Consider the following 26,002-nt stretch of genomic DNA (forward strand, 5'->3'; position numbering starts at 1 on the left):
AGACGAAACAAGTCGAAGTGGCATTCGCCTCCGATCCTCGAGCGCGTGCGAATATGGAGGATGGAATTGCATAATATTTTGCACACTCATCGCCATATTCAGAACCAAACGCAAATTCTTCGAGATAACCACCATCCGTCATCTGGCTCGCCGTGAAAAATGAGATCCGTCACCTACACTAAACACGCCAAGCGTAAGCGGCCATGGGAATGTCATCTACGTTTTGAAGTGACAGAGACGCACTCTGTTTGGTTTCGGAGGTTAAAACATCACCAATTTTGGCAACAAAACGGCTCTTTTCAGGGCCACCAAGCTTATTACAGTAAAGAGTAGAAATAGAATTCATCTGCCTGTTTGTCCATATTCAGAACCAACGATCACACAAAATGCTCATGTAATCAAACTGGAAGCAGAGGTACAAATTATTTTGATCAACCGTGATCATCTTTGAATCGCCACGGCCGGATATTTTCGATGGAAGAAGCAACAATCTAGCATCTAATTCGACGAAGACGGCAGGAAACATTTGTGAAGCCGAGTTATTTACGAAAGAGAGTGTCGATGAAGAGAATCGATCAATGTAGATATGACCTATTTAAAAGTGACGCGATATTTGTTTCCCGTACTGAGCACCAATGCTACCGACGCCAGGGAGGCAGCTCCCACACCTGGATCCTACCAATCGACCCATCAACTCAACCGGGGACCAACGGCTTTACTTCCCGAAGGAAGGCGTGATCAGAGATGTTATGCCTTAGAACATGCCGGTGGTGCCGACTGAGATTGGACCCAGGCCTGCTGAGGTGAGAGGTAATCACGCTAACCACCGGCGCCGATATCTTTCAAGGTGATTTCACGGCGAATGAGAACGACCCAAATTTGAGTTTATTTATCTCAGAAATAAGAAATAAAGTGCAGGAACTCAGCGATGAGCAGATTTTTTAAGTTTTCCACAGGAAACCATGAGACAAGTTTACTCATCGCTGAGTTCCTGCACTTTTGGCGATTATGAGTGAACTAAACTCAAATTTGGGTCGTTCTCATCCGCCGTCCGCAAAAGGAAAAGAGCCAGTGTCGCTACTTGATAGCAAACTTCTCATAATGGGAGGAGTCTTTGTAGCTTTTAAACCACTTGGTTGCACATCATTCTGCTTTAACCTGAAAAGATATAAAAGAGCGCGGCTGTATGGCATTAGCTCATTTTTGCTTCGGACGGCGTGGTGAACAGCAATAGCAGCAGTTGGAAGGTGGTGGCTAGTCCACTCCTTCACACCTAACAAACAACAATTGACTGGTCGTGGCAAAGGAGGCGCCAAGCGTCATCGCAAAGTTCTTCGAGATAACTGCCATCGGTCGTCTGGCTCGCCGTGGTGGTGTCAAACGTATCTCCGGTCTGATCTACGAGGTGTGCTGAAGATGTTCCTGGAAAATGAGGTCCGTGATGCTGTCACCTAGCCTAAACAAGCCAAGCGTAAGTGGCCATGGATGTCCTCTTCAATAAAACGGCCCTTTTCAGGGCCATCAAGCTTACATCAGTAAAGAGTTGGAATGGAATTTTATCTGTGCTTGTTTGTCCATATTCAGAACCACAAGCCCCCAACGACCACACAAAATGATCTCCAGAGTTGTAATCTTGTAACCAAACTTGGAAGCAGGGGTGCAAGTGATTTTGATTGATTCTCTTAATCAACTTTCTCTTTGAAAAAAATTACTACACATTTGGTACTCCTACAATTCAAAAACGGAAAGAGTTGCGATAATAGATAATTGATCAATTAAAAGAACTAAATGCTCTTCACATTTATTCCGTCCACTAGCGGTCCTACGTCAAGCTTCTGTTCGTGCCCTTAGGCACAGACCCTTCTACTTTTTCTACGTTCCTCTTGCATGGTTACTGTCTCCAAAATAAGATCGTTTTATGATCTTCTTCTTCTTCTTTTCCTTCTTCTTCTTCTTCTTCTTTCCTTTATTTAACGTCGGTCTCTTTAACGGTGCCGGTGGTGTAGTGGTAAGCGTGATTACCTCTCACCCCAGCAGGCCTGGGTTCAATCCCAGTCGGCGCCGCCGGGATGTTCTGAGGCATAACATCTCTGATCACGCCTTCCTTCGGATGGGAAGTAAAGCCGTTGGTCCCCGGTTCATGAGTTGATGGGTCGATAGGTAGGGTCCAGGTGTGGGAGCTGCCTTCCTGGCACGTCGGTAGCATTGGTGCTCAGCACGGAAAACAAGATCGACGGAAAAAACAAACCAAAGGAAAAAAAAAAAAACGTCGGTCTCTGTTTCGCAATCTAGTGCCAATCACCGACGGACATCGATTCCCGTCCATTGACGGCAATCGAATGTGCAGGAAGGCAGCTTCCACACCTGCGTAGGATATCGTACCCATTCAAACACACATGGGCCGGAACCAACGGCTTTACTTTCCTTCCGATGGAAGACGTGACCAGAGATTTGTATGCCTCAGAAAAATCCCACCGACCTCAGCTGGGATTGAACCCAGACTCATTTGGGTGAGAAAGCAGTCACGCTTATGAACTGAAAAAATACACTGTTATTTTTATTGTTGTTGTCAGCAAATAGACGTCAAAAGCTTCCGAAAACGTCGAGTTTGTTCCATAACTAAGTAGGCCATGGTTTAAGAGAATATCTGAGATACGCAATTTGAGTTGTTGGATACCTTCAGAATAGTACCTATTTAATTTGAAGGCATGAAAAAATATCCTGATGTTTTACTGAAGATCTCTGATCACCTGATGGCCATTGGAATAATTTCTGAGCAACATGGCATCATAAGAGAATATCTGAGAGACGCGATTTAAATTATTGCACAATAGAAGATCTTCAAAATATTATATCAAGCAGAGGTATTGAAACAAAATCAAGAGAAGTTTTTGTAGATCTTCAATCACCTGAAGATCTATGGAAAAATTAGGAGTCATCTGGTTTCTTGAGAGATGTCTATAATGTAAAGTAAATTTATTTGCTCGATCAATTTGTCGACTCCGAACAATAATAGAATAAGATTTCGTCGTTTTCCCTTGGCCGTCTGCCATTCGTCAGATTTAAGCTCTACAAATACATCCATAGAAATTTGAAACAGCCCAAGTAACACCAATTCATAGAATTATATTGAGTAAACTTACTTACAACCAAAACCTGTCGTACAAAGGGTCTATGACCTGCTATAGAACTTGTGTGTTGCTTGGGAGAGTTCCATTCGTGTTTCAAACCGCTCATAAATAAAACAGAATAGTCGAGCAGTTGCAAATATGGTGCAGACTAGTACTTGAATAATGAAACTGCAACTCAGCATTACGAGGGGTGCAAATATAATACATAAAATACAACAACATTGCGAACGGCCTTAGGGCGAGAATTTATTAATGTATGCCGCTGTTTGGTACTTCTCCAACCGCTGTGTGGCAGGTTTAGCTGTCAATTTGCCGCAACGCGTCAGATCCAGATCTAATGTGGGTGGTCCTTAGGTGTAGGCGTAAGCCCCCCTTAAGACGAATCTTTTCTGAACTGAACACCGAATTTTCAAAAACTTATCTTAATTTAACCCCGCGCAAATGGTGATGCATTATTTGTCGTCAGGAAGTAAATGCCGTTGACCCCACGGCCAAAGTTGGACGGCTGGCCTCCCATGTTGGCATTCGGACCACTGGGTGTGCAAACTCCGTTCAAAATTTCATTATGACTGGCGCACCGTGTCGCTTGGAACGGCACCGAAGACCGAAGAGATTCCATGAAGAACTCAGGAGCACGGTCATGAGCACAACCACCACTAATGTCAATTCCACATCCGGGTTGTGTTCGCCCTCCGTTGGGGTAGAAGTTTGCTTGACCCAACGGTACATTGATACCCAACAATCCTGCATTGGTCATTATCGTTTCCACGTAGAGACCATCCTGCGGTGACACTGCATCAGCTTGTCCAGCGGAGAACAGTGGGCCGGCCGGATCCAGAGCAATGATCGAATTGATGCTACCTCCGTGATGCTTCCCGGCATTTCCAGCAACATGGGCTCCCAAACTGAACCCAATTACGTTGATATTGTTAACACTAACTCCCGTCGTTTCGATTAGTCGGTCAATCAATCGACCAACACCGAACCCAGCAGGTCCGACGGCATTACGAGCACTGATGTAGTTTGGGTTATTCGCAGCCACACCCCAATCGACGGTGATGACATTGAAATCACCGATAGCAAGCAGCTCATCGCGGATTCCGCTGTTCATCCAATGACTTCCATCGTTGTTCCATCCGTGGATGGTGAATCGAGTAGGATGCGCAGGATTGAAGTTTGACCCAGTGATCGAAGCCGGGTTGTTAATGTTCAAAAACTGAGCCTGGGTTGGATTGCCTCGGGTAAATAGACGGAACAGGATATCACTTTCAGGATTGAAGTGAAGTTCTGGTTCGGAGGCATCTGCTTCCGGAAGGTTGTACGGGTTGATGTTAACCAAGTGTAGATGACCATCCGAACTGGGTACCAGCTGCCAGTTGGCCTGGTCCACCGGAAAGGCAGAAACTGAAATTTTGAATTTGGTAAGAATTGCATATGCTAATAGTAGGGAAAGAGATATTACCAACTGCTAAAAGTCCTAGAAAGGTCAATTTGCGAGCAAGCATTGTGAAAGCTGCGGGATTTCTACTGAAGCTAATCGACCGCGTAATGTGCTTTTATACATCAATTAACACATTAAAATAAGATAAGCTATAATTGGAAAACCGTTTGAGACATGATAAGGTAGTTTAATTTGACGGCAATGATAATTAATCGAGTTTCGTCTACCGTTTTGTTGTTTATTCGTCTAAGCGGCCCAAACTCTTACATAATCGACTTGTAAGGCAGCATCTTCACCCCACGTGCTGTACCAATTGGATCTTGATTTATAGAAGTCGGTCATCGCACTTGGAGCACCTTGGCGCCATGGCTTCGCTTGCGGATTCCATGTATTATCAGGAAAGTAATCACCACCAACTGCTACGTTCATGACTACGTAAAACTCGCGATCGAATGGCGCCATCTTGCTTCCCTGAGGCCAAGGGTTGAAATTGAATCCACCAAGCTTCCAGAAGCCCTCGTATGGAGTGATGGTGCGATAAATCCTATCGTTGATTCCGAACTGAATAACATTCTTCGTCCAGGTTAGTTGATATCTGTTGAACGTCGTACCGAAGCGATCTCCGCTTGTTGATCCACACTGGGAACTGCGGAGATTTGGACTGTCTCCAAAATGTAGACACGAAGACACTTTCTTAACGCCAATGTTCTCGTTGTTTTGCATGAGATTACGATTTCCTCGTGACTCCATGAGATCTATTTCACCCGATTTAGGCCAATACCCGTAGGTATCCCCTTTCGGAAGCAACCATAAGGCGGGCCATATCCAGTCACCCAGCGGTAGCTTGGCATTAATCTCCAACTTCCCATATTTGAAAGCGAACGAATTCACCGTCCGAAGACGCGCACTTTTAACCGGGTTCAGGATGCGATCTGGACTGCCTCGTCGATAGCAACCGTTTATTACCTCTGCCCAGCCGGGAGCGTCCGTGCATCTGCAATTGATGGACATCTAGTTCCTGCGATCATCAAAAAATATGGAATTACCTCTGATCCCGGGGTCCTTCATTGAGATTGATAACTCCACTTTTCAAAAACTCTTCTCCGTATTCAATTGACGTCAACGTGGGACGGAGGTACAGATGTTTATCCTTTATGTAGGAATTGCGACCTGAACCAGAGTACCATTGGAATTCGTTATTCTAAAACAAATATATTTTTTATAAAGAAATACAGAAGCTTTGGAGGTTTATTTTATCGAACTCACGCCTCCACCACCTAGTGAGTTTTCATGTTCCCAGACGGATCTGTCCAACCAATTGAAGTTATCTTCGAATATCAATTGTCCGGAGCAAATGCGACCTACAGTAAGCAAATAGATTGATGTTTGTTTTCGATAAATTATAATTAGTTATGCGCTTACCGCGAGGGGCTTTGAAACCAGAGACTGACGTGGGCGTTTGCTGGCAAGCTGAACTTTTTCCTGCTGCCTGGAACAGAACGAAGACGATGGGTAACAAAGTTCGAGATCTCTTCATCGTTGTAACGCTACTGAATTTAATTCTTTACCGTTCGGAAGTTCTTATACGGTTGCTTTGAACTGCATGTTGCTCAACCTGTCATATAATGTTTGAACAATTGGCAATGGTGGGCTTTTCCTGTTTAAATTAAAAAGAGAGTAATCATCTATTCGAATATTCAATATTTCCCTGCCGACATCGGATTGTGTGGATCGCTATTGAAGCGACAATTTGAGTCACACGAGATCTTTTGGGAAGTAAGTCATGACGTGTCGTAACAGCAACGGAGTAAATGTGGAATCACCAGAAGTACAGTCGCCACTGCCGCACATAGGAGTATTTCATCCAAAAAGTTGGCCAAAAGTTTGAAATCTGAAATCTGGAGTCCATTTTGATAGGGTCGTGTGTACCATTTGTGTCAATTAGAGAAACGTGGTGTTTTGTTTTGGTGAACAAAACATGGTTTCTATTTTCAATGAAATAGATAATAGATAATAGATAATTCATTCCAAATTCCAATTTACTAATATCTCAGCAGTGCTTCTATCGACTGAGTAAGGTATTGACAACAATCAATACGAAACTAACGATTTTAAATTGGGTCACCACTTTAGTAGCCTATTGGTCCCAAGCAAACGATTAACGTACCCTATTCTAGTTGAAATTCTATTACTACACTATGTTTGTTTTGATTCGCTATGAAAGTTTGACAGATAACATCAGGGGTGTGTGGATTCATGCAGAACATGCAGGGGTGAGTGAAATAGCTTGGGACTGCTTGGGACCGTTGTTCTGGTACTGAGTGAGCCAAAAATAATAATGATTTTCTTCGGGACCCAGTGGTCTTAGAGTTACCTCTATGGTATTGATATCGTTCATGTTAAAAAATAAACGTTTTTTAACCAACCAATATTATACGACCTTTTGCATGCCGTGGTGTTACATTAGACCGTGAGCATTTTAGCGGTTTAAAAAAGTATTACAATTAGTAATATCTCACGAAAAGCGTAGTTATAATTTTGTGGACTATCCATAACCGTTTTACATTGAAGATTTGCAAAATTTGCACTATTATTAGGGAAAACAACAGGTCGTATGTACAGTTTTTACGCTTCTGTCAAATTTGTTACATACGATGATTGACATCTCCATAGAATTTAGGTTAGCTATGTTTTGATCGGTTGGCACATACGACAAATAGTTTTCTTATTAGCAATTGAAACAGAAATAAAGTAGTGGATCTAAATTTTGCCTCAAGGAAGAGTAAGCAGAGTAGTGGCTGGTAGCATTAAAATGTCAATTTGCTTACATTTGTAACATACGACACAATCAAAAAGGACTCCAGAAATGTGTGAATCCCCGTATTTTTGCTGAAAAGTACCAACAAGTCAATTGCAATAGAAGATTTCTCACTAATGGATCACGCATTGATGGATCCACTGGCTTCGGTGTCTTCAATGAATACTCAATCGCCTCCCGGAAACTTCAGGAACCTTGTTCCGTTTATGTTCCTGAGCTAGCAGCAATCAACGTCGTGTTGGGGATGATTTTCGACATGCCCGTACAGACCATCTTCATTCATCTTCTCGCATAGTCTCAGTTCGATTGAGGCTATTCGGTCGATAAAACAAGGTAGGCACTCATCTTATTTCCTTTCAAAGATAGGGAACAGATGAGTTTGCTGGTCGAAAGATCATATATGATTACCTTTGTATGGGTCCCCTCGCAAAGTCTTCTCTGACGTTTGTAAAATGCACAAGTATTACTGCAGAGCTTTGAGTAAATTATAGGTATTAGTGCAAAGAAATTTTTGATTTTACCCAAAGTTCTGTACTAATACTTGTGCAATACACAAACGTCAGAGAAGTCTATTGCTCAATCCCATAGACTTCTCTGACGTTTGTGAAATGCACAAGTATTAGTGCAGAACTTGTGGTAAATTATAAGTATTAGTGCAAGAAAACCTTTGAATTCACCCAAAGTTCTGCACTAATACTTGTGCAATTCATAAACGTCAGAGAAGTCTATTCAATGGAAAGGCAGACTCTCACACAAAGGTGGGTGCACAACAAGGCGAAATTTATGATAGAAGAATTTCACATGATGAATTTTTCCCATTAGTACGTCAGAGTTCACTTTTAAGTTGGCAAAACGACAAGTTGGACAAGTAACTCTCTTGGGCGGTGGTTACATTCGATTACACCAAATGTTTCTTCGAGAGCGTGGTTCAAAGGTGTGGATGTAAGTCTGGGATTCATTCGCGTGATGTCAAGACTTATGTCCAACCACTACTCGCTAGACGCACATCTCTACAGAATAAACCTCGTTGACAGCAATATATGTACATGTACAGTGGTGGCCTTTAAATAAGCACAATAGACGAGTGCACGGATGGATTTGAGTTCACTCACTCGACAAAAAGTGACACAACAGCGGGGCCCTGTTTACTAAAAATGAACACATGAATAATACTCACGTAACATTTGCAACGGGTCTATCAACTTATGTACGCAAAACTTGTTAACACTTTTTCGCGCGAACCGCAAACTAACAACACCATAGGGCAGAGGAAATTCTCCCCTTCCCGATAGTGCTCTTGGTTTGCGTGGGCGTACTTCGGTTCTCGTGAAAAGGACCTAGCAAATTATTTACAAAAGATGATAGGTCCTTTTCAAATGTTACGCGAGCATTATTCATGTGTTCATTTTTAGTAAACAGGGCCCCGCTGTTTTGTCAAAAAAAATTCAGTAGATGAACTAAAGTTCACCCGTGCACATGTCTAGAGGCCGATTTTCATACAAACTAGCCAACTTTGTTATGTTGCAACTATGTTTTGTTATGATCAATTGAGCTGAAATTTTTTTACACAGAACTACAAACATGCTGAATTTTGCGTGTACCTAATATTAAATTATTGGAAGTGCTTGTCAAAAATTGACAGGCTGGTTGAAATTGACCAACTAATTAGCACATTTATAATTCGAAATTTCCGAAGTCTATTATTTCGGAATTTTTTGACAGTATCGTAAATAACTTTCTTTATTGGCAATATGGTTGAAAATCTTAAAACTAGGTATAACACTTCGGAAATTTCGAATTATAAATGTGCTAATTAGTTGGCCATTTTCAACCAGCCCGTCAATTTCCTTCAAGCGCTTCCAAAATTTGATTTTATTGGAAAAATGGGACGCCCCAATAAATGGAAAGAAGATCCCACCGTTTATGATTAGTAAAGACATGTATATATATATACGAAAATAAAAAATAACCATTTAAGACGGTCATGCAATGGATGTAAACGTAAAATTATTTATATCTAGATCAAATTATCAATTGATATAAGGTTATATTTGAATATTCAAGGTGTAGGCTGGAAATTTTAATAAATTATTGCATTATGCATCAGTCTTTATACCATATATATATATATATATATATATATATATATATATATATATATACAGTAAGTAGCTAAATATAATAGTTTTAATAAACTAATTTGGTTAGGTTTGATAAACTTTGTTATGATACTTTAAGCCATGGTAAACCAATTGTTGATTATTTATTTGATATGCTTATGTATTGTAACTCTTATTCTTTGAAACATATTATTTTCAGAAAAACAATATAACGCTGGTAGATCATCTTTTCGTGGTGCGTTACTGGTATAAGATCTACCTACGAACCCTAGTCCTGACAACTTCAAACTAGGGGAACCGGATTTTTCTGTAATCAAAGGAACACATTTTAGTCCTTGTTACTTTTTATGCCTTGTCAGCGAATCCAAACATATATAGCAACCAACGATACAGACAAAACGGTTGCTACGACTACCATGACAAACTCGCTCTGTAACATAGCTCGATCGGAGTGGTAGAAGGATAATTATATATTGCTTGCCTGCTTTGTTGCAATATACACGGATGAGGACATAGCTTGATCTGAATCGAGAAAAGACATAACAAAAAATTCCCATTAACGTGTATCATGTTCAGCTTTACTTCGTGAAGCAGCTTGCCAACAATTTGCTCGTTTCCTTCTACCTTCTGAGTGAGCTCTGTCGCACGGGCTGCTTGTCATGAAAAAAAGGAAGAAGATTATATCATTATTGCTTTCTACTTCTGACATAGCGTTATCATTCGGTTCGTTGAACGCTTATCATTTTGTCATTTGGAGATATTTTTGATTCCTTGTGCCTCCTTGTGACTCGGAAAAGTAGTCACAATGCCTGTTGAATTCTGAAGTTCATTTAAATTAAATTGAAAATTTAAATTTAAATTTCATGAAAGAGAGATACCTTTGGATAAACTTCACTGAGAAAATGATTCAGCGCTTATCGGCTGAAGTGCAAGGTAATAGTGGTTGATTTGATATTTCTTAATGAACTCGGTGGAAAATTGCGTATTAAATAAACGTGTGCCTAATTTTATAAAATGCTATGTTATTTATATGTTTATATAAGAAAAGTTCAGAGTTGGTTGGAAATGCTATCTAACATGAAGCTTTAGTGTGATAATTTATTAGCTAGAGAATGGTATAAGAAGAGGGTAGGTAGATAGTTCCATTGGAGTACGGCAGTATGAAAATTGAATAGAAGTTGAAAATGAGCGAAGGGCCATTAATGCGACAGTGCAAGTCAAACGCACACTCTTTGCCTAACCCGTACGATGTACGCGGAGATTTGAAGTTTGAATAATATATGTTTGAATAATATATGATGTGATGTGATATAAATGGAACTCACCATCAGTGCAAGGGTTACCAATGTCTGCAGATACTTTACCGGTTGTAAAGTTCTGCCTGATAGTTTGTTGCAGCAGGGTGAATCAGCTTATTTGAAGACCTTTGAAGACAAAACGACCAGATTGCCATCTGTAATCACGTGACAACGGACTGGCAAATCCACGAACCCTCGTCCAGTCATCAAATCCTTTGATTCCCTTAGGCTGACCCCCCCCTAACATATATGATTTACAGTAATTTCCACCACATGTTCAAAAATGTGCAGACAATCCATTTGGCGTTCAGTGATGATTTCAAAGCCACGAAAAATGGGAAGCATGCAACTCCATTAAGAATCTGTCAAATTTAAGAGAATTTTGTAAATTTAGATAAAATTAGATACGATCTCACTAGAGTCGGTGTATAATGAGTCACGCCAAGAGTGAAGCCAAGTCTACCTATTGAACTGACAAACCGGCTACCTATCGTGCAAAGTAAACAAGCATACCGATGCTATGAAAGGTCCACGAAAGGTATTGCAATTAAATATTAAATATAACCGAAGAAATTATCATATACACGCAGTGAGCATTACATTTGTCATGCGATACGTTTTGTAATGATCAGTAATGACAATTTCTACTATTTTTCCTTAAGATAATTCGACAAAATCACTGATATAATGATTCACTACAGCCGTTAATTTTTTTTCCTCGCTAGAAGTCATTTGAAGTTGGTGCAGAAGTCCTCTGTTGCCAAGTTAAAAGAAAGGGAATCTTTCGAAAAACCGTGATGCGAGTTCAACTGTTTTTCTCTTGGCGTGACTCATTATACACCGACTCTAGATCTCACTAATTTAGTCCAAATGAATCCACAGGAAGCATCCGTGCTATTGTTGCATTGTAGTTCCAATCAAAGACGGTTCGCTTGATGGGGATCAACATAAACTAGTCCCGTTCTATGTAGAACCAGTTTGGGGTGCCCAAATGTAGTGATCCTCCGGCTTGGGATAACAGATAATCGGCGGCAGTCGATTGCAAGATCCGAGTGTAGGTAGCGAAGTATCAGGTCCAGCAACATGCAATGTCTTGACACGAATACGACGAACAATGGAATAAAGGGTGAATCAGTCAAAATTTGGTCAAGAAAACGCGTGTAAATCGGAGAAATCGTTTATTTAAAAAATCAAATTAAATTTCTTTTTCAAGTTCAATTAGTATAAAATTCAGGAAAAATATTCAGTTAGGCTTCCGCTTTTCCAAATCCGAATTGCCGGGCCTTACGCTTGACCCCTGCCATCAGATTTTGTACAGCCACCTTGTCCACCTTCTTCGCCGCAGAAAGCCAGTTTGCCTTGAACTGCTGCTCGCCCTTAGCAGTTTTTTTGGTCTTCTTTAGGTTCCGCTTGACAATAGCCCAGTATTTCTCAATTGGGCGGAGCTCTGGCGTGTTGGGAGGGTTCTTGTCCTTGGGAACCACCTGCACGTTGTTGGTGGCGTACCACTCCATGGCCTTTTTACCGTAATGGCAAGATGCCAAATCCGGCCAAAACAGTACGGAACAACCGTGTTTCTTCAGGAAAGGCAGCAGACGTTTATTCAAACACTCTTTCACGTAAATTTCTTGGTTGACAGTCCCGGAAGCTATGAAAATGCTGCTTTTCAAGCCACAGGTACAGATGGCTTGCCAAACCAGATATTTCTTTGCGAACTTTGACAGTTTCATGTGCTTGAAAACATCTGCTACCTTTCCCCTTCCTTTTGCCGTATAAAACTCCTGTCGCGGAAGCTGCTTGTAGTCGGCTTTGACGTAGGTTTCGTCGTCCATTACCACGCAGTCAAACTTCGTCAGCATCGTCGTGTACAGCCTCCGGGATCGCGCTTTGGCCGTCGTATTTTGTTTATCATCGCGATTTGGAGTCACTACCTTCTTGTAAGTCGATAGTCCGGCTCGTTTTTTGGCTCGATGCACGGTTGTAGACGATACATCCAGCTTATATGCGGCATCTCGGAGAGAGAGGTTAGGGTTTCGCTTGAAACTACCGGCAACTCTCTTTGTCGTCTCAGCGGCTTCCGGTTTTCGATTTCCCCCCGATCCAGACTTCCTGGCTGTCGACAAACGTTCCCCAAACACTTTAATTACATTTGTAACGGTTGATTTGGCAACTTTTAGCGATTTTGCCAACTTTGCGTGCGAGTAGCTCGGATTTTCGCGATGCGCGAGCAAAATTTTGATACGCTGCTCTTCTTGCTTGGACGGCATTTTGACAACTGAAGAGTGAATTCCAAAATCAAAATAAGAGCAACATTCTACACACACACACCTTCAAAATGAGGGGTGTTCAGGTTTTTTAAATGCAAAATTGAAAGAAATACGTCAAGTTGATATTGACCAAATTTTGACCGTATCACCCTTTATCTTAGTTCAAATAAAGGTTCCTCTTCGGTTTCGAAACCGTATGTCAGCGGCAAATAACAGTCACACTGAAAATATAATTAAGTTTATACAACGAAATCAATCGTTTATTCTAGGAATATATTCGTTGTTATCTGCAACGAAATAATTCCGTACAATGTATGAAGCTAGTTTCGTTTAAACTGTCACATTTGGTACTGATTTTATTTCGTATTGAGAACGAATACTTCGTAGTATAAATACGAATTATTCGTGTGAAAAAATCCAAGGACTGCAAGTAGTACGAAACATTCGTATACCCACAAAAATAATATTCATACATTGTACAAAAACAATACAAAGAGACACGAGCATTTCGTCAGAAAATAAAATCATCTCTCTGATTTCTAATGATTTTTCTATTTGTTTTTTATTAAATAAATCTAGATAAGCATATTCCTACATACACTTTTTTTCACTTTCACTCTTCGCTTTCAAAATATACGCGTACTTCTGACAATAATCTGACAAACATTCTACACCAAGATACAGAATCCTCCGCAGCTGCAGCACCGCCCGCTTGTAAATCTTATAAATTTTATAACTTTTACCTGGCAAATACTTTTATAAATATATCTTTTCTTGTCTATAGTGCCTACACGACATTTGCATGAAGATATGGACATTAGACTGATGCAAAATTTGACTTTTTCGCTCCACAGTGCTTAAATGGTTTCAAATCGGGTCCTGATTATCCTCCCAAAGTTACAACTCATTTGGTTTGAAACAGACTTCGCACAAGCCATTTGAAGTTTACATGTTAATTACTACGGGAAATCTCAACTTTTGGTTCATTTCCTTCTAGTCTTTTTCCATATTGAGCTGCGAAACAGTTCGATAGCCATTCTTATAGAAAATTTTCTCAGCTACAACTTTGCTCAAGATCGTTTCTATGTAAAACGAGGCAGGAAAAAGTTATTAATTATTTAAGAGATTGGTAAACTTATGACATGATCAAGCAGCTGCTCTGTAGGCAACACTGTATTTTGCAGTGTGACATAGTAGCCATGATTTTTGTGTCCTATTCAACACCCCAGAAACACCAATGTTGCCTGCTGAGACGTTGATTGAGCATGATCATAAGACATCAGCGAATTGAACCATTTATAACTTTCGATCCTTCTATTTAATCAAAAAGTGATCTTCAGCAAAGTCGTAGCTGGGAAAATTTACTGTAAGCAAAGTTGAAAGTTTTTGAAGCAGACCGATATGGTGAATTATTAGATAGACATGAACAAAAATCTTGGTTTTACCATAGTAATTCCCATACAAACTTCAAATGGTTTGTGCCATCTCAGTTTCTCACCAAATGGGTTCAAATTTTGAGAGGTTAATCAGGATCCGATTTGGAATCGTTTCAGTATTGTGGAGCGAAAATTTCAAATTTTGCATCACTCTAATGGACATGGCCAAACAGTATAAATAACTTTATTGATAAGTTCTACCGTATTATAAATCCGATCAAGAGTTTCTGATAAATTACTCGGAAAAAAAAATCCGTTCCCGAAAATGGGAACGGACCATGAACTAAAAATCACGGCCAACTATCCAGAACAAAATTTTCTCAAATATACACCGTGAACTATGGTCCACGGCTGTGGTTCACGAATATGGGAACTCTTTTTTTCCCGTGTAGAGAATGCAGTTTTAACCTTAAGAAAAATGATGTTCCCGATCGATCAAGAGATCCGCTTCAACGTAAACAAATATGGTACCTCGACAAAGTGAGCCCGTTGCCTTTTATAAATGGACTACACGCTTAATTGTTTTCGCCGAGATTCCAACAGCCGAGTGATTCTGCAATTTGCTTTGCTGAGATTCAGTAAAATAATTGCCGAGACTCAGCTAACAAATAACATTTTGCTGAGATATCAGGAAAAGTAAATGCCGAGGTAATCGGCTGTTGGAGATTTTACCGAGCTAGATTAAGTGTGTACGTGAATGCATCGGCCCTTTTTATACGTATAAAATACATAAATAAAATCGAAGAAAATTGGTTATCATTCAGCAACGCTGATTTTGAAAAGGCGTCATAATATGGCTTATCTTGTATCGCAAACGGGTTTCCCACTCACCCAGGGGGTTGATAATAGATGATTGTAATGTGTTAATTGATCTATAAAAGCTCATTGCTGACCAACGGCTTGGTTCAGTAGCAAACCCGCAATCTTCATGATGTTTGTTTACAAATTAACACTTTTAGGTCTTTTAGCAGTTGGTAATTTCACTTCTACCAATATTTGTTCGAGTAATTTTCTTCAAAACCCCAACTTTCAGCCGCCGCCTTTCCATTGGATCAGGCCAACTGGCAGCTGGTACCCAATTCGGACGGTCACCTACACTTGGTTAACATCAACCCGTACAACCTGCCAGAAGCAGATCCCTCCGATCCGGAGATTCTTTTCAACCCGGAGAGTGATATCGAATTCCGTCTATTTACTCGAAGCAATCCAACCCAGGCTCAGATTTTGGACATCAATAACCCGGCCTCGATCACCGGTTCAAACTTCAATCCAGCACACCCTACCCGGTTCACCATCCACGGATGGAACGGCAACGGAGGCGATGGTTTGAATACCCGCACCCGCGATGAGATGCTCGCCATTGGTGATTTCAATATGATCGCCGTCGATTGGAGTGTAGCTGCCGTAAATCCGAACTACATCACGTCCCGAAATGCCGTTGGACCTGCTGGATTCGGAGTTGGGCGGTTGATCGATCGACTGATTGAACTGACGGGAGCTAATGTGAACAATATTTACGTGATTGGGTTCAGTTTGGGAGCCCACGTCGCTGGAAACGCTGGAAAGCACCATGGAGGCCACATTAATTCGATCATTGCTCTGGATCCGGCCGGCCCACTGTTCTCCGCTGGACAGAATGATGCGGTTTCCCCTCAGGATGGTCTCTACGTGGAAACGATAATGACCAATGCAGGATTGTTGGGAATCAATGAGCCGTTGGGTCAGTCAAACTTCTACCCCAACGGAGGACGTACTCAACCCGGATGTGGAACTGATGTTGCCGGAGGTTGTGCCCACGGACGGGCACCAACATTCTATATAGAATCACTTCGGTCTTCGGTGCCGTTCCGAGCAACGCGGTGTGCCAATCATGACGAGGTGTTGGCAGGAGTTTGTACTCCTAGCGGTCCGGATGCCAACATGGGAGGTCAGCCGTCCAACTTTGGTCGTGGTGTCAACGGTATTTACTTCCTGACGACAAATGATGCGTCACCATTTGCGCTGGGATGAATAAAGCTTAGTTTAGAAATGCTTTTGTTAGCTTTTCGGAATTTAACATCACAACTATTTATTCTCTCTTTTTATTGTCTATTACTATGAAAAGTCTGTCCTCAAAATGATATTCTTTGAGAAATACTGAGGATGTTATTGAAAGCTTTCTGAGCAATAATAATTAGTCTTGTAAATTCCATGGCAAGCACAATGATACCCAGAGAAGTAAAGAGAAGTTTTCCGGTCTCATTTGAAAATCACATCTGAATAGACGATTCAGTTCTTGCCCTAGTACACAGAACAGATGGGGAAGTGCAAACAAATCGGTGAATCAAAAAGTGCTCGTTTCTCTGCTCAACGAGCGATGTGATGTGGTAGCGTTCCACATGGGCTTTCTATGTGCACTCACACTATCATAGCATGCTGCCTATCTTAACTGCAGGCCGAAGATGCCTTCTACCGCTAGGTGCGCTAGTGTTCGCAAATGACCAGTGGAGCCACTTTCTGATTCGAAGTTCCACTCCTGTGCCTAGTAGCACACTTGTCACTTAACAGTTGTGGTTACTTGTATGCACCTTATTTCAGTCACAATCAAGTTGCAGCAACCTATTTTGATGAATGTGTGTTGCTTGGGTGGCTAATATGAGTGAATTTGAATCTTTGAAAAAAAATCTGACGTGTATTTCTAAGTAGATGGTCCCTTGAATATCTAATATTGGAGAGTTGACTGTACATGCAATACAAACACAAAATGAGTATGTATTGTTGTTGTTTGTTTTTGGCCTTAAATGTATGTATGTATGTATGTATGTAAGTAGCCACCATCCTAGCTTAGGTCTTGTTCTGCATGCGGCTCCACTCAACAACAAGATCAAATTCCGTCATCATTCTGAATTCAACATACTGCTGTATGAAGGGCCAAAAAGGGTTGGACGGGCCCGTAAGCAGAGGCACTTACGCGAAACCCGCGGGAATAAGAGAATCTCCTTCCAACAATAAGATCCAGCAAAACAAATAACGGAATTCTTTTCCAACTAATCTGTGAGAAAGCGATTCACACAATGAGCGGTACACTTCGTGTGACGCAGGGAGCGAAAATAATACAACAAGCGCTAATGTCTGCTTTGAGTTCTTTGCAAACTTTGCTTACCACCACAGGAGTGGAACTTCGAATCAGAAAGTGGCTCCACTGGTCATTTGCGAACACTAGCGCACCTAGCGGTAGAAGGCATCTTCGGCCTGCAGTTAAGATAGGCAGCATGCTATGATAGTGTGAGTGCACATAGAAAGCCCATGTGGAACGCTACCACATCACATCGCTCGTTGAGCAGAGAAACGAGCACTTTTTGATTCACCGATTTGTTTGCACTTCCCCATCTGTTCTGTGTTACCACGACTGCATGTATAGGAGGTGAAGAAGAAGGGCATAAAGAAGAATAATGTTGTCTTTTTGCTGGGTTTCCCATTTGCAACCCTACACTGAGTGGCGCTCTTTGCATCGGAGCCGTCGGAGCGATGGCTGCACATTGAGCTTTCGTTATTTCTGGGTGTATGTCTGTCTTCTCTTCTCCGCTGTTTTACACTTGCGCACTTTGTTTATTTCAGAAAATTAGTACATTGCGCACATTGAGTAATCAGATGACAGCCCTGACTTCTAGACTCGGTGAGATTTTCATGGATTTGCCCGGAAAATTTGGCTCACTTAAAATAAATATTTTGGCTCACTATCTGGATAAATATCAGTAAAACTAGAATATAACATACGAAAAGCAATACTGTCGGTAAAGCGTGCACTCGAGTGCAAGAACATAGTCTCGTGGGAAAAAGACATTACGATTTATCCCAGGCCACAATGTAGAAAATAACTGATAGATCTCGGGCGGAACGCTTCATATAGAATTTTTAGAAAAAAAACTGGGGTGCACGCTTGATCCAATTTGGGTTACATTATTGACTGATTTAGAGAACGTAATTTCATTTCCATATCTTGTTTAACCAGGGCTTAAGCAATCGTCACATCGGTCATAGCTTGTTATGATGTTAGGGCACATGCATTAATTATGTCACGCTAAATCTAGCAAAAAATTACCCCCTCCTCCCTATCGTGACGTTTTTTCCTATACCTAATGCATTGCTTGTCACAAAATCTTAGACCCCCCTCCCACCTTAGAGCGTGACATAATATATGCATCAACCCTAAGAGGATATAACAATGCGTACAGAGCAAATCGAAACATTGAACGTCGCGTGAAAGTGGAACTTAATGTAGCTACAGTGCTTTCCCGATTTTGTCTACCCCCGATTTTGTCAACTTTTTTCCCGATTTTGTCAGCCTGCAGATTTCACTAAATTTTTGTGTTGTTATACATGAATTATCAAACTCTATGCTACGAATAATTGTTATTCTTACACTTCGCTGTTATGTGAATGTTAGGGGAAGCGGGGGTAAAATTTGAATACGGGGTAAAATTAACAATTGACAATTTTAAGTGCTTTTTCATTCAAATATCAATCTATTCAACGCACAGGTTTTTCATCCAATGTACCTTTTACATATTAATTCATTTACATTAATATAATATACTCTTATTACACAGCAAAAACTAAATTTTAATATTACACCCAAGAAGATGCACTTCAATCTCGTGTAATTTTTATGGCCACAAAAATAAACAAATGCAATAAAAGTAGCGTAACGTCAGTTCATGCACTGGTTTATTGATAATTTTGTCCTTTTTGGCAATTATTATACCATAATTACATCATTACACCATAATTTCGACACGATTGAAGTACATCCACTTTGATGTGATATCAAAATTATTTTTTTGCTGTGTAGGAATTATTATTTTGAATTGCTGTTTGCTGGAAAAATCAATTTTACCACGGAAAACCTGTTCTTTTTTTTGCAATTGTATTAAAAAAATTGCTTCATTATCAGCAACATTTATTTTTAGAAAATAAAAAAAGAGCATTACATATTTTATTGAATTGTACATAAAAGTTTTGATTGACTTTCAATTTTCAAGTGATTTCGTCATCACAAATTCTCAAATTCAGCGGAGATAAATAACATCGTCAATTGAAAGGGACAATGCTTCAACCTTATCAGCTCTATTAGCTTTTGTTATGGATTGTCGGAGAGGCAGTTTGGATTTCGGAAAGGGAGATCAACGGTGGATGAAATTTCGGACAATGGTCGAGAGAGCCGAGAAGGCGTCCAAACAGAAGCGAAGAGGAGATCGATATTGCGCCGTAATAACGATCGACGTCACGAATGCGTTCAATAGCGCAGCTGGAAAGCCATTGCCAAAGCGCTACATAGAATGTGGGTCCCTGACTACCTGTGCAAGATTCTGAGGAGTTACTTCCAGAACCTGGTTCTGGTCTACGAGACAGACATGGGACAGAGATCGATTAGGATTACAGTGGGAGTTTCACAAGGCTGCATCCTTGGTCCAACGCACGCCTTTGCCTCGAAGCGCGTGGGAAACACCTGGGAATACCGTCGAATATGTCTGTGAGAATGCTTCGAAGGCCATCAACACAATAGCTAGAATCATGCTGAACAACTCTATTCCCAGAAATATCAAGAGGCGCAACGTGGATGAAACGCCTTAGCATGTGGTCTTCGACTGTCGAAGGTGCGAGACAGTGCGAAAAGAGATGCCTGTCCTTAACGAGGAGAATGTCGTCGATTAAATGTGCCCAGAGGAAGGCACTTGGGATGGAGAGAGGAGCAGCGATCTAGCAACGCCAACTAGCACTGAGAGTATGAGAAGAGCATGAGCACAGCCCCCTCGAAGTAGTCACTTCAGCGTGGTTCCGGGGGGGATCCAGGCAGAGGAAAGAGTAAGGAATGGGCTTTAGTGGAGCTGCACTAGGCAACTAGGGGATACCACTCCGTGCCAACTTCAATGCAGGTCTGGTTTGTTAACCACCCCCCCCCCCTTCCCCCCTTTTCTCTGCTTTTAAAATTGATATATATTTCATTATCGTCAAAAGAAAATTGATTCATTAATTTTAATTATTTGATGCTTTAGGAGAGTTTTTACAAATAATAGCCATATGTAGGACAAGGTGGGGTAAACACACCCCGGTGTTATATGACCAACAGTGTTTTTTTTCTCGTAGTATTAAAACGTTAATTGATATAAACAATTTCCCAGATGACTGTTCTGCAGCTCTTCTAGTCATTATGAGTAGAGCTCCATTAAATTTGTTTTACAAAACACGTAAATAAGCGCTGTTGGTCATATTATCCCATAGCACCCCGTACCCTATAAGAATTACATTATTCTGTAATAATTTAAATCAAAAAAACATTGAGAAATTTTTTCCCGATTTTGTCAGTTTCCCGTTTTTGTCAGCCTAAAATTTGAGAAGGAGCTAACAAAGCACTGTATATGAAATGCTTTTTCGTAGATTTTAGTTTTTGGATTTGAAAGATCGTCGATTGCAGTGGCCAGTCCGCTTTGAGAAGCGTTGGAGAACGGTTGTGTGTTTTTGCTCCGCTGCGTGCTTTTATTTTTTTTATTTTTGAGCTCGGGCTATCTTTGTGCTGGCATTTGAATAGTTTTGTGTTCCAGGCACGATAATTTGATTTAGAATGGTATGTGCTGATGTGTTCGCCCTGTTTCTTATGGGGTGTTTACACTTATGCTATTTCACTAGCGCTAATGAGTTAGCTGCTAGCAAAAAAAGCCCACCAGCATAATGTAAACAGGGCATCAGCGTCTACCAGCATGAAATTTCAGGAGCAACTGAAATTCGTGCTAGTTGGCGAGTACACTAGCGCGAGAAAATCCGCACAGATGTAAACACCCCATTAGGTGCCTGGTGTGCTCTCGCTTTCCTTTGTTGCCGGTGTGACTCGACCGCACTGATCAATTATCAGGTTTTTGCGATGAACATTGCTTTTGTGCACAGAGTGACTTGAAAAAGAAAAGTGATATTTAGTTCCTGAATAATGTGGGCGTCTTAGTGGAATACCTGTATAATGAGAGAGAGAAGGATTAGTAATTTTCATTTAATTCCACTACCTTATTTCCTTATCCTTGACAGATACTCGTATTTCGTCTACAATGTGCAGACTTCTTCAGTGTCTTGTACTAATACTCGACTGACCAGACACTGAAGAAGTCTGCACATTGTAGATGAAATACGCGTATCTGTCAAGGATAAGCAAATAAGATAGTGGAATTAAATGGAAATTACTAATCCTTCTCTCTCTCTCTCTCTCTCTCTCTCTCTCTCTCTCTCTCTCTCTCTCTCTCTCTCTCTCTCTCTCTCTCTCTCTCTCTCTCTCTCTCTCTCTCTCTCTCTCTCTCTCTCTCTCTCTCTCTCTCTCTCTCTCTCTCTCTCTCTCTCTCTCTCTCTCTCTCTCTCTCTCTCTCTCTCTCTCTCTCTCTCTCTCTCGATATTTAGTTATTGTGCGGTTGGAAGCGCTGGAGGAGGAGTTGCTAAGGGGTGACTAGAGAAAAATAAGCATCGGGAATGCGCTCCCCATTCCACTGCGTCCTAGCAAGAAGTACGGTCGACTTAGTTCGCGCTCCGCTATTTTGGAAGTTTTCTCGCTATTCGCTTGATTTAAATTGTCAGTTTTTTCTCGGTTAGAGTTCCCAGCTAAATAATTAACTAAAAGTGAGTTTTTTTCTGAGAAGAAAGTGCGTTTTCGGCATCATCGGAAGGAAAATTGTTTTTACGATTGCCAATTCGCCAACCATTTTGCGCACCATCGGTGCGTGGTAACGCATACCTGCACACGGATCATCGTCATCGAGTGTCAGCATCTGCCTCCGCATTTACACCGCTCATCTATCATCGTGTGTTCAGCTGAGTGCCGACCCTCACATAAGCACACACCAACGAAGACCGCCCGCACACGCTGATCGAAGATCATCCACGCTGCGCGTCGCTCCGCTGCTGCCGTTTAAACGCTCGGTGGTAGTAGTATAGGATTATCAGATAAGTTTTTGTTCTTGTTTCTCTCTTTCGCCCACAGTTAAATTTTAAGTTTGTGTTCTGTGTTTGTAGTTTTTTTTTTTTGTGTATTGTGTCCGAGTGATTATCGTTTCAGTGGTAGAGCGTTTTTCGCTCCCACTAGTACGGCAAAATGGACATTTTGTCGCAAGACGAAATGGACGTTTTGTCGGAAGATGACACCACTTTGCCACGCGATGGCAAGAAGGGTCGAAAACGTACGTCATCTCTCCCTGGTTCATCGTCTCAGTCTGGCAAAGGACAGGCTCAGATAAACCCCCGATCGCGAGCCTATCCAGATGACTCGACTGGCCCATGGGTTGTCTACTTTCAGCCCAGAAACAAACCTTTGAATGTAATGCAAATTACTAATGATCTGACGAAGCGATACTCGGCCGTGACTGAAATCACGAAGGTTAGGCACAATAAACTTCGTGTCTCCGTCTCTAACCTGAAGCAGGCTAACGAGATAGCTGCCTCCCAGCTCTTCACGCTCGAGTACAGAGTTTACATCCCAGCTCGTGATGTGGAGATCGAAGGTGTGGTCACCGAAGCGAGTCTGACCCCCGAGATCTTGGAGAAGCAGGCGGTTGGCCGTTTCAAGAACCGTTTGCTTCCTCCGGTGAAGATACTGGATGTCCAAAAACTGGGCTCAGTATCTGTCAGCGAGGGTAAAAAGAGTTTTACCCCCACAGACTCGTTCCGTGTGACCTTTTCTGGTTCAGCCCTTCCTCACTACATCGAGCTGGGAAAACTTCGACTACCTGTGCGTTTGTTCGTTCCCCGGGTCATGAACTGCCAAAACTGTAAGCAGTTGGGACATACGGCCTCCCACTGTGGCAGCAAGGCACGCTGTTCCAAATGCGGAGAGAAGCATGGGGATGACACCTGTGCAGCTACCGCACCAAAATGCGTGTACTGTAAGGGAACTCCTCATGGTATCTCGTCATGCCCGGTGTACAAACAACGCGGGGAGAAATTACAACGCTCACTTAAGGAACGTTCCCGGCAGTCTTTTGCAGAAATGCTTAAGACGGCCACGCCATCGACCAACGACAAAAATCCCTTTTCTCTTTTGTCAGATGACGAGACTGACTCTGACTTGGCTGAGGAGGGAGCTTCTTTCTGTTTTTCAGCACGGAAACGAAAACGCATCCGTTCGCGGAAAGTTGAGAATGAAGAACCCCAAATCAGCTTGCCCAAATCAAGGAGTGGTGGAAAAAAGGAAGTTTCTACTCCTCCTGGATTCAGAAGAACTGACTATACCCAGGATTTTCCACCTCTCCCGGGGACATCCAAAACCCCTGATGTCCCATTTTTAAGAACAGAAGCCCCTTCTTCATCTGGGTTGTTCTCATTTGATAAAATTGTGGACGATATTCTCAAGTACCTGAATATTTCTGATCCTCTCAAAAGCATTGTTCTGGCAATGCTTCCTACTGTGAAGACCCTCTTGAAGCAATTGACATTGAAGTGGCCCCTCATTGCAGCAATCATTTCCTTCGATGGATAATTTTCCAAACGAGGTCGGGGATTTGATCACTATTCTACAGTGGAATTGTCGAAGTCTTATTCCTAAATTAGACTCTTTTAAGTTTTTAGTTCACAATAATGATTGTGATGCATTTGCTCTTTGTGAAACTTGGCTCTCTTCAGATATAGATCTTCCTTTTTATGATTTTAACATTATTCGACTGGATCGTGAGGATTCGCGTGGAGGAGGGGTACTTTTGGGAATCAAAAAGTGCCATTCTTTCTATAGAGTGAATCTTCCACAATTTACAGGTATTGAAGTTGTCGCATGTCAGGCTATTATTAAAGGTAAGAGCCTTTGTATTGCTTCTGTTTATATTCCTCCTAGAGCCGTTGTTAATCGAAAACAACTTTCAGATATATGTTCAGTACTTCCTGCTCCACGGTTGATTATGGGAGATTTTAATTCCCACGGTACAGGCTGGGGGGAACTGTATGATGACAACCGTTCTACTTTTATATATGACCTATGTGATAACTTCAATATGACAATTCTTAACAATGGAGAAGTAACACGTTTGGCTGGACCATCTTCGAATGGAAGTAAATTAGACCTCACACTTTGCTCTAACTCATTAACGTTGGATTGCACGTGGAATGTGATCCAGGATCCCCACGGTAGTGATCACTTGCCGATCAACATTTCGATTGCCAGTGGGTTCAATCCGTCGGAATCCGTTAACGTCGCGTACGACCTCACTCGTAATATCGATTGGACAACGTTCAAGACCGCGATAGAGGAAGCCGTGTCGTCGGTAGAAGGGCTTCCATCGTTGGAGGAATATAACTTCCTCTCCAATCTGATCTTGGACAGCGCGCTTCAAGCTCAAACTCGGCCGGTTCCAGGAACGTCTTTGCGTAGGAAACCTCCTTCCCCTTGGTGGGACCACCAATGCACTGAGGTTTATCGTAAAAAGTCCGACGCGTTTAAGCTTTTCCGGAAACGTGGAACACCCGTGTATTTCGAAGCGTACTCGGCTCTTGAACGCGAACTCAAGAGCCTCATCAAAGCCAAGAAACGCGGATACTGGCGGCAATTCGTGGACGGATTATCGCGCGAAACGTCGATGAATACGCTTTGGAACGCGGCGCGAAGGATGCGTAACCGGTCTTCGAACAACGAGAGCGAGGAGTACTCAGATCGTTGGATTCTCAAGTTCGCGCGAAAAGTATGTCCTGATTCCGTGCCGGCACAGATGATTCCTCGCGAAACGACGAATTCTGTAGACGAGATCAGCCAGCCTTTTTCAATGCTGGAACTCTCACTCGCGCTCCTTTCGTGTGGCAATTCGGCTCCGGGGGCTGATAGAATCAAGTTCAACTTGTTGAAGAACCTCCCAGACGTCGCTAAGAGGCGCATGTTGAACTTGTTTTGTCAGTTCCTGGAGCTCAATATTGTTCCGAATGATTGGAGGCAAGTGAGAGTTATAGCCATTAAAAAGCCTGGAAAACCCGCTTCAGATCATAACTCGTATCGTCCCATCGCGATGTTATCGTGCATTCGAAAATTGTTGGAGAAAATGATCCTTTTTCGCTTGGACAAATGGGTTGAGACGAACCACCTACTCTCAGATACTCAATTTGGATTCCGTAGGGGCAAGGGAACGAACGACTGTCTCGCGTTGCTTTCCACAGAAATTCAGTTGGCTTTTGCTAAAAAAGAGCAAATGGCTTCTGTATTCTTGGATATCAAGGGGGCTTTTGATTCAGTATCCGTTGAAGTCCTTTCAGACAAACTCCACGCTTGTGGCCTTTCTCCATTAATAAATAACTTTTTGTACAATTTGCTGTCAGAGAAACATATGAGCTTTTCTCATGGAAACTCTACAGCTTCTCGATTTAGTTACATGGGTCTCCCCCAGGGCTCATGTTTAAGCCCCCTTTTGTATAATTTCTACGTCAGAGAAATTGACAATTGTCTAAGTGACAATTGCACGTTGAGACAACTTGCAGATGATGGCGTAGTGTCTATGACAGGGCCCAA

At 41.8% G+C, this 26,002-nt stretch overlaps 3 protein-coding genes across 3 annotated transcripts; 1 reads left to right on the forward strand and 2 right to left on the reverse strand.

Annotated features, from left to right (window-relative positions):
• Positions 1-3,536: 3,536 nt before the first annotated feature.
• LOC135697617 (lipase member H-like) lies at positions 3,537-4,731 on the reverse strand. Its single transcript, XM_065217400.1, has 2 exons — positions 4,594-4,731; positions 3,537-4,535 (listed from the first exon to the last, which is right to left on the reverse strand). Exons 1-2 carry the CDS (start codon positions 4,634-4,636, stop codon positions 3,559-3,561), a joined length of 1,020 nt encoding a protein of 339 aa, XP_065073472.1. The 5' UTR covers positions 4,637-4,731; the 3' UTR covers positions 3,537-3,558.
• Positions 4,732-4,818: 87 nt separating this feature from the next.
• On the reverse strand, positions 4,819-6,112 carry LOC135697616 (beta-1,3-glucan-binding protein-like). Its single transcript, XM_065217399.1, has 4 exons — positions 5,995-6,112; positions 5,839-5,933; positions 5,619-5,773; positions 4,819-5,566 (listed from the first exon to the last, which is right to left on the reverse strand). The coding sequence occupies exons 1-4, from the start codon at positions 6,107-6,109 to the stop codon at positions 4,819-4,821; spliced, it is 1,113 nt and encodes a 370-aa protein (XP_065073471.1). The 5' UTR covers positions 6,110-6,112.
• An 8,817-nt stretch (positions 6,113-14,929) lies between these two features.
• On the forward strand, positions 14,930-16,540 carry LOC135697680 (phospholipase A1 member A-like). Its single transcript, XM_065217453.1, has 2 exons — positions 14,930-14,978; positions 15,545-16,540. Exons 1-2 carry the CDS (start codon positions 14,930-14,932, stop codon positions 16,519-16,521), a joined length of 1,026 nt encoding a protein of 341 aa, XP_065073525.1. The 3' UTR covers positions 16,522-16,540.
• Positions 16,541-26,002: the final 9,462 nt, after the last annotated feature.

Source organism: Ochlerotatus camptorhynchus, unplaced genomic scaffold (assembly GCF_037179485.1).
Source record: "Ochlerotatus camptorhynchus isolate MF236.1 unplaced genomic scaffold, CSIRO-AGI_Acam_v1.1 ptg000077l, whole genome shotgun sequence".
NCBI classification, from domain to species: domain Eukaryota; kingdom Metazoa; phylum Arthropoda; class Insecta; order Diptera; family Culicidae; genus Ochlerotatus; species Ochlerotatus camptorhynchus.

Coding starts and splice junctions, on each gene's coding strand:
- LOC135697680 (XM_065217453.1), top strand. CDS start 14,930: ATGATGTTCCCGATCGATCAAGAGATCCGCTTCAACGTAAACAAATAT. Junction 14,979..15,544: donor CTTCAACGTAAACAAATATG/GTACCTCGACAA, acceptor CCCAACTTTCAG/CCGCCGCCTTTCCATTGGAT.
- LOC135697616 (XM_065217399.1), bottom strand. CDS start 6,109: ATGAAGAGATCTCGAACTTTGTTACCCATCGTCTTCGTTCTGTTCCAG. Junction 5,934..5,994: donor TGGTTTCAAAGCCCCTCGCG/GTAAGCGCATAA, acceptor TGCTTACTGTAG/GTCGCATTTGCTCCGGACAA. Junction 5,774..5,838: donor ACTCACTAGGTGGTGGAGGC/GTGAGTTCGATA, acceptor TATTTGTTTTAG/AATAACGAATTCCAATGGTA.
- LOC135697617 (XM_065217400.1), bottom strand. CDS start 4,636: ATGCTTGCTCGCAAATTGACCTTTCTAGGACTTTTAGCAGTTG. Junction 4,536..4,593: donor TCTAGGACTTTTAGCAGTTG/GTAATATCTCTT, acceptor TCAAAATTTCAG/TTTCTGCCTTTCCGGTGGAC.